General features: G+C 37.9%; 1 protein-coding gene across 1 annotated transcript; it reads right to left on the bottom strand.

The window, feature by feature from the left end:
- Positions 1 to 3598: 3598 nt before the first annotated feature.
- Positions 3599 to 8428, bottom strand: IFNG (interferon, gamma). Its single transcript, XM_010841568.1, has 4 exons — positions 8206 to 8428; positions 6994 to 7062; positions 6716 to 6898; positions 3599 to 4322 (listed from the first exon to the last, which is right to left on the bottom strand). The coding sequence occupies exons 1-4, from the start codon at positions 8317 to 8319 to the stop codon at positions 4188 to 4190; spliced, it is 501 nt and encodes a 166-aa protein (XP_010839870.1). The 5' UTR covers positions 8320 to 8428; the 3' UTR covers positions 3599 to 4187.
- Between the last annotated feature and the right edge of the window lie 545 nt (positions 8429 to 8973).

Raw genomic sequence — 8973 nt, 5'->3', positions numbered from 1 at the left:
TAACATTCCTAAAGTTTTACAGTTAATAAAAATCTAGGTCTAATTGAATCCTAAAGAAGAGTTCTTTTTCGTGATACTTTTTTGAAGGTTTATTTGTGTACAGGCTTGAGACCATAAACAAAAATCCCCAAATAAGCAAGTTGACTCAAGAAGGAAGTAGACCATTATTACCCTTCGGGCTCTACTGAAAAAGAGTTCTTAACCCTAGCACATGTTCACTGGTTACTCATTAGTATTATTTTACACCAGCCTATTACACATCCCTGGGGGGTGGCTGTGCCCAGGATGTCAATGGTTCTCTGATGTGGCTTTGCATCTGCAGCTCTGATCACGATGGCACTTTCACCTTTGATCCTTCATCACCATCTGCCCGAAAGAAGCACTGTCGTGGGGTTGCCAGGTTCTCAGTTTAGGTGAAGAGAGCAAGATAAGAAACTCTTGCTTTTGTATTTTCTTCTGTGAGCCTGACACGGTACAGGACATGATATCCCAAAATATGTCACCTTGATATATTGAATATTTCAAGCTGAAGGAATCTGAGAAAGGGCATATGCAGAAAAGGCTTTCTGACCTTCTCCTGAAGTAGGTCATATAACCAGAGGAAGGGAGCATTCTCGTCTTTAAAGACAAGGAAATCAGAGGGGAATGTGAACAGCGGCAGATCTTGCTAAGTGTTGCACCACTTACCACACTTAGCTCACCTTTGTCCTACCATATCTTTCCATGATTTTCCATTCTTCACCAAATCTAGCACAAAAACATTCTGGTTTAACTGTTGTGTTTTGTTTTTTTTTTTTTCAGGTCCTTATGTCCTTATTAAGATCCCTGTGTCACATATAATTTAAATAAACATGTATGCTTTCCTTTTGTTAATCTGTCTTTTGCTATGGGATCCCAATCAAGACTTTAGAAGAGTAGAGAAAAAAAATAAATAATTTTCCTCCCCTACAAGCATTCAGATGCCACTTGAATTCTAGACAGGCCAAAATAACCTCAATCTTGCCCAATTATTTCAATCAACTATCCATTCAGTGTAACTGTTTAAGAATGTCTAACACATAAAATTATAGTGAAAAATAAAAAGGTCATAAACCAAAAAGAAAAGACATTCTTTTTTAGTAGCTGGTACAATGATTCGATTGTTTTATGGGTAATACTGACTGTTAGAAATTATTGATAAACCTTAGACTGGAAGAGGAACCCCAGGGAATGGGGATTGAGTCTCAACCACTGTTACTCAACTACTATCCAATAATCAAAATAATAATCTCTGATTATTGTCAAGGACTAAACTGATACTTTTACATGAATTATTTCATTTAACTTTATTATTATTAATTGGAATTAAATGGAGCATTAAATAGAATAGTTCAGAAGGAAGCCCCAGATACTTAACCTTTTCTCCCCTTGACACTCACAATCTTGCCCTCACTATACACCCCAAAGCCAATTGTGTACCTTGAGATTCAATACTTTTCTTTCCTTCTCTTCACTATGTAAACTCATGATCTTCATGAGTTCAACAGGTATTAGGTCTTTAAATACCTGCTAGCTCAACATTCAGAAAACTAAGATCATGGCATCCAGTCCCATCACTTCATGGCAAATAGATGAGGAAACAATGGAAACAGTGGCTGACTTTATTTTTCTGGGCTCCAAAATCACTGCAGATGGTGACTGCAGCCATGAAATTAAAAGACGCTTACTCCTTGGAAGGAAAGTTATCACCAATCTAGACAGCATATTAAAAAGCAGAGACATTACTTTGTCAACAAAGGTCCGTCTAGTCAAGACTATGGTTATTCCAGTGGATGTATGGATGTGAGAGTTGGACTGTAAAGAAAGCTGAGCACTGAAGAATTGATGCTTTTGAACCGTGGTGTTGGAGAAGACTCTTGAGAGTCCCTTGGACTGCAAGGAGATCCAACCAGTTCATCCTAAAGGAGATCAGTCCTGGGTGTTCATTAGAAAGACTGATGTTGAAGCTGAAACTCCAATACTTTGGCCACCTGATGCAAAGAGCTGACTCTTTTGAAAAGACCCTGATGCTGGGAAAGATTGAGGGCAGGAGGAGAAGGGAACGACAGAGGATGAGATGGTTGGATGGCATCACCGACTCAATGGACATGGGTTTGGGTGGACTCCAGGAGTTGGTGATGGACAGGGAGGCCTGGCATGCTGCAGTCCATGGGGTCACGAAGAGTCAGACCCGACTGAGCGACTGAACTGAACTGAATACCCTCAATTTCTAAATTTATATCAACTGTTCAGAGTTCTCTCCCAACTCCAGACTGATCTATTCAATAGTTTACTTGTCATTTCCACTTTAAAATCTAATGGATTCCTTAAACTTAACGTTCGAAATTGAATTTCTGATTTTCCACCCCAAACCTGCTCACTCTAGTTTCCCCATTTCAGTTGATGACAACTTCACTTTTTTAGTTGCTCAACTAAAAACTTAAGAGTTATTCTTGACCCATTTTGCTCCAACCACACTGGACTACTGGTACTTCTTTTACCAGTCAAGGCAAATTTCCACTTTAGAGCCTTTGCAAGAATGTTTCCTTTGCCAAAAATCCTCTCTTAGCTCTCACAAGTGTTTCCTCAAATGTTATCTCTTTAATGAAGCCAAGTATAATTGCTCAGTTTAATCCCTAGCCCATTTGCTCTGTCCAATAGTTTTCCCAGTTCCCCTATTCTTTCTTACGTTTTTTCTGTAGCACCAATCATCTTCTAACATAGCATGCAATTTACTAACATATTACGTATTTTGTTTACTATCTATCTCCCCTTTGTTAAATTCGAAATTCCCAAAGGGCAGGTATTCTTGTTTGTTTTGCTCACAAATGAATCTCAAGTACTTAGAACAGCACCAGGCACATAGTAGGCGCTCTAGTAAATATATCTTGAGTGAAAGGATAAAGTCTCACTACAATATTATGTAGCCCACCAGGCTTCTCTGTCCATGGGATATCCCAGAGAAGAACACTGGAGTAGGTTGCCATATCCTCCTTCAAAGCATCTTCCCGATCCAGGGATTGAACCCACATCTCTTGTGTCTCCTGCATTGGCAGGCGGATTCTTTACCACTAAGCCATCTGGGAAGCCTACCATGTTATAAGAAAGGCATGATTATTCTTCTTTATCAGAGAGGAAAGTGAAGCTTAGAGAGTATAAAAGTCACACCACTTGTAATGGCAGGACTAAGATTCTAATCCAAGCTTCCCACCCTGGAATTTCCACTCACTATTCCATACCTAACAGTGTTTACCCAAAGTGGCCGGAGGAAATAGGGGATACCAAGATGAGGGATACCCTGAGGAGTTGAGGAGGGATAAAGTAGAAGTAAATATTTGTGTGCCAAGCTAAACAATTTGGACTACTTTCCACAGCTGTGAAAATATCATCAAACAACTACCAAAGGGAACAGTGGAAACCAGCAAATTGTCAGTGAAGAAAGACACCACTTTGAGCAGATTTTAATCCAACTCTTGTATCTCCACAGTTAAATTGACTCTCCTTCTATTAATTTATTAGTCTGTGTTTCATTTAACCCAGCCCCCATTTTAGAAAAAGTCTGACACAACATACATAGTTATGAAATTATACTTTATTCATATATATTAAATATTGATAAACTAAACAAACATATTACTTTCCATTTGGGTGTAATCACAATTGTCAGTGATATCCTGAAGCGCCAGGTATAAGGTGAGATGAGATGCTATGTTTTTGTCAGGGCACAAGTCATATAGCCTGACACATTCAAGTGCTGTCTGACATGCCATCAAAGTAGTGGCTCAGAATCCAGATCTAGTCTCAGATAAGTAGTGACTAGATGGCATCATTTCATTTATCAGCATTCATTACATCATCAAGTGAAATAAGTGCACAACCCACAGATTCTTGCTTAGGTTAGCTGCCTAGTTGGCCCCTGAGATAAAACCTTGAAATCCCATAGACTTGCCTAGTTACTCAGAAAAAAAAGGGTCAAGTGAAATAGTCACAGGATACAGGAATTATAAATAACACATATATTAATAGATACTCATTTTCATGACATAAAAGTTACTATTATAAATACTTTGATGTCTAAATATATATCCCCCATATAAATAATGTAAAATATTAAATATTAATAAATAGATTTAGATTTAAAAATTCAAATATTGCAGGCAGGAGGACCATTACATTGATGCTCTCCGGCCTCGAAAGAGATTCTGACTTCTCTTCCGCTTTCTGAGGTTAGATTTTGGCGACAGGTCATTCATCACTTTGATGAGTTCATTTATGGCTTTGCGCTGGATCTGCAGATCATCCACCTATTGGGAAAGAAAACAGCAAAATTAATTTCAGGCCTATGAGTCATTAGGATATTCTGCTGTCTAGGCCCAAGAAAATCAAAGTATTCTTTAAAACAAATTATTTTCACTAGCAGTAATGAACCTTAATATGTAATGTTGGTTTCTTCAGTGATAAAAACTAAAATTATAACAATTCAATTGATAGTTGTACTGTAACAGGATGGAGCACATCACATATTCATAAATTTACCACTTCAGACATCTGAAAATTATATAGTGAAAAAACCCCAGAAGTAGAGTGACAGAAAAATGTGGGTGTGAATTCTGTGTGTGCAATACATCTGACTTTAAACCAGTCACTGAGGCTCTCCAGATCTCTGTTTTCTCCACTAAGTATGAGGAGAGTGTTTAGATGATCCCTAGGGTCTCCGTCACTTCTATCACTTAGTACTTAGTCTTCGCTGTAAGCATCAAAAGAGTTACTATAGCCAATGGCTCTCATGTTTGGTGCGTAAAAGAGTAACCTGAGGACCTAATGAAGAACTCTGACACCCAGATGGGTGAAATCGGACTAGGCCTGGGCCATTGTGTGGTTACCAACATCACCAGGTGATTTAGGCACCACCCAAGTTTGAAAACCATTGGTATAGGTTCAGTACTTTATAAACACCAAGTTCTAGAAGGAGGAAAACCATTATTTTTAATTTCCTCCAAATTAGGTCAGTCTCATTGTTTCCATGATGGGATTAAAAATAAACACAGATCTTATTTAAAGGTAATAATCAATTACTGGTATTATATAATAAAGTTAGAAATGAAAGCAATCTCCCGGTACCCTGCCTTCCACTCCAGCAAATTGAACTATTTTCTCACTCTTCCCAGTAGGACAATATAGGTGAATTCATGCTTCATAAAATGAGGACCATTTGCTTTCATCTTTGCTCTGCCACTACATTTCTTTCTAAAGCTGAAACACTGCAGCCACCTTGCCACATTTCTGAGAATGACTAGGAGATTCTAAGTTACAAGACAAAAAGGCAAAACATGCCTTAAATATGTTCACATTTGAGCAAAAGACGACAATGGTTGAGCACTCACTCAAGATTGCACATTGTGAAGAAGGAGGCTTGGAGCTTCCAGAAGGATGGGACCAACCTATTGTTTTCAAGGCCCAGTTACAACAGAGTAGAAAAATTTCTACCAGCTGTGTGTTTACAAGTGATAACTTTCCAGTTTTCTAAGCATCACCAAGAAACTAAGGGACTTCTCTAGGACTGAACAGCAACCAGAGGCAGCACTGGGTCAGGAACAGTGCCTTTTCATTCTCTAGCCTGCAACCAATGGAGATCTGCTGAACATGGAAAACATTACATATAATTTTTCCAAGCCACTCTCATACCATCTAATATATGGGAGACTAGAGAAATCTTGAAGAGCAACCACTTATTTCAGTTCCTGGGAGCTTATATGAGATTGTTGAGAGGCAGACCAGGTTAGAGCAAGAGCTGGTACAAATCCTGAAAGCACAAGTCATAATGGGACCCCTCCTCTTCTCACCCAAGCCTATTTATACAAAAGCCAACTCTCCCCCGCAAAAAAATCTGGAGACCGTTGTCCCTTAGATGAAATTTTGGAAAATGTGACTTGTCCTTACGCTTCAAAGTGATATTTCAGCTTCTAAAAACTTTAAAAATTCATTGATAGGACAATTCTACCTATTTTCTTTCTAAAAACAAACGCAGTCACCTCTCCTTGGGCTATACAATCTGGGTGATTGACCAGAGTTCGACAGTGGGAGGGCCTTTGTCTCCTCAAAGGCTATTCCTTTCTCCTATCTCATTCTCATTTTCTTTCCATGGCATTGTAGAATTTTAGAGCAAAGGAGACCATAGAAATTACAGTGAACTCAACAGGCTCCTTTTAAGATGAGGAAACAGCCCCAGCCAGGCCTGTGATTCATCTGAAGTCACACATTTCTTTGGTGGCTAAGCTGGGCGGAGCACACATCTTCTTCCCTCTCCCTCCCACTGCTCTTTCCATTAAGACATGCAACCTATTCAAAGCAAGAGAATTTCCAACACACAGACAAGGGGCAATGGGAGAACTGGTTTTCAGTACTCTGTCCCCATCACCCCAACTCCTTCTCTGCTTCCTCCTCACTGATTTGTCCATTCACCCATCTTTGTGCGATAGGCATAATGCCAGTATTTCCCCAAAATCACAGACTTAAGTGCCTCCAATAACTGACTCTGCAAAGTCACCCAAGTCAAAAGAGAACTAGCAAAGAGGCATTTTGACCACAAGTTCACTTCAGAGCTTTACACCTGGTATCTAATTTCTATTTTCTGGGAATGAAGTGCTTTGTAAGAGCCTCTGCAATGATACGAAAGAAAGCATTAAGATCATCTCACCGGAATTTGAATCAGCTTTTTGAAGTCCTCCAGTTTCTCAGAGCTGCCATTCAAGAACTTCTGAAACATGTCTTGCTTGATGATATCCATGCTCCTTTGAATGACCTGGTTATCTTTGAGGTTTTCAAAGAGTTTGAAGTAGAAGGAGACGATTTGGCTCTGAATAATTTTTTTGTCACTTTCCTTGGGAGAAAAGAGCACAAAGAGAGGTTGATGTGAATTTATCCATCAGAAAAAAAGCAACAGGAAAATCAGCCAAATGGAAATGTTCAGCTTACATCTTTCCAATTCTTCAAAATTTCTGAGAAGAGAGGCCCACCCTTAGCTACATCTGGGTTACTTGCATTCTGGAAAATAAAACAACACAATAAAAAATTGGCTTAAAATTAGTCCATAAATTGCTGTAAAAATGTACCTCAAGTTTTATTGAACTTGGATGCTGGCACTATTTACTGATTTTCTTTTCAACACTGTTTAGTTTTAACAAAAAATATTCACAAAAGCTACCCGGTTGGATAACAGCCAAAGACTATCATGTGATTTTTGCTTTCTTATTTACTAATATAACATCACAATGAACTCATTCAAGACTGATGATACTTCAACTGTCCCAAATTACTATGGTAAGAAAAAGGTATAGTTAAAAAAAAAAAAATCAACAACATCATCTCACTATAAAATACTGCCCCCCTATGGTATACGGTTCATAACCTCTACCTGTGTCCTCCTATAAGGTATTATATCGCCTTTAAAAGATAGCTCCAGCTATAATTATAACAGCTAAATTTAGATATATGATAAAATATTTAAAATGCCCAAGCTATTTTAATTAACCATAAATAAATTTTTAAGAAATTCCTAAAACAAGACAAAAAATTTTTTAAAATATAAACTAGATTATAACTCCTACAAAAAAAATCTCAGCAAGTGACTGAGTCCAAGAGTAATTCACAGACAATCTAGATGGGATAGTAAAATTTTAAAATGACTTTTTAGAGAAAAACACCTATAAGTGTTTTTGTTTTTAAGCCAAATATTTAAGGACCTCATCTTCTTTAATTGATCAATTATGTCAAATGACCATTTTTAATGCTGATCTTGACTTCTGACTGTCATCATTATAGTAACATGAGAAATCAAAAATTAAGACTCAGCTGTCTTTTCAGTATGCTTGCTACTTAACATCATAGTTGAATGGATTCTTATCACAAAATATCAACACTATGATGTATACACATATTATGCCCATCTTTTGGAAGATTCATGAATCCCTTCTAAATCTCTATAGCAAACTGAGCAGAGATTGTTTAGTCAGAAAAAAAAAAAACCAAACAAACAAACACATCTAGCTAACAGTCACAATAACAGCAATTCTTCTCAAAATGACTCAAGACTAGAGATGAGAGCCCATCATAGATAGAATTCCAAGTCAACATCAAACATCAAGTCATTTCAATCACAAGAAAGTCTCATTAAAAGATCATACTTACAAAATACTCCTTTAAGTTTTCTATTTCTCTAAAAAATTGGCCCTGGCCATAAGAACCAGAAAAACCCAAAAGCACACAGAGCAGTAAAGCTAAGAAATAGCTTGTATATTTCATTGTTTAGGAGAGAGTTAGGCCGGAGTAGTTGAAATCGGTAGCTCCTGTGTTATGATCAGGTCCCAAGGAGGTAGCTGATCTTTCTTTTCTAATTGCTGATCTGCAGATGATCAGAAGAATGTACTGTGTCTCCTTTTGGTGCTGGTATTTATACCTAATTGAAGTCTCATCAAGATTACGTATTTTCACAAGTTTTTTAAGATGAGATGGTGACAGATAGACAGAGATGCTAGTTAGTTGGTATTAATAACTATGGTTTTGTGGCATTTTGGTGTTGTAGTTAGAGTTTCCTTTCAACTCCTTGGGTCTTTTGACGAGGAGACAGACCCATTATGCCCACCCATGCCATTCTTGTGGGATCCTTTGAAAACACTTTCACTTCACACCGTCCAGGGATTGGAAATTTTTGTACACCTCCTCCCTTTGCCCTCGTAAAATGTTGACTCCTCATCCAGAGATTACATTGATCATTCTTTTGTGGTTTGAACCAAGTTAAAAAGGAAATTCTAGGGGCTCTCAAACCTTTACAGAGGGGGTGCCTCTTAAAATTTTTCTTGCAAATGGCCAGAAAGCAAGGAAAGAATGTGGTTAGAAAACCAATGTGGTAGGAAGTCCTTCTATCAAAGACAGTTAGTATAATATCCACCGTAACTC

This window comes from Bison bison, unplaced genomic scaffold (genome assembly GCF_000754665.1).
Source record: "Bison bison bison isolate TAMUID 2011002044 unplaced genomic scaffold, Bison_UMD1.0 scf7180017864163, whole genome shotgun sequence".
NCBI classification, from domain to species: Eukaryota; Metazoa; Chordata; class Mammalia; order Artiodactyla; family Bovidae; genus Bison; species Bison bison.
This window is presented reverse-complemented; position numbering and strand designations above follow the sequence as displayed.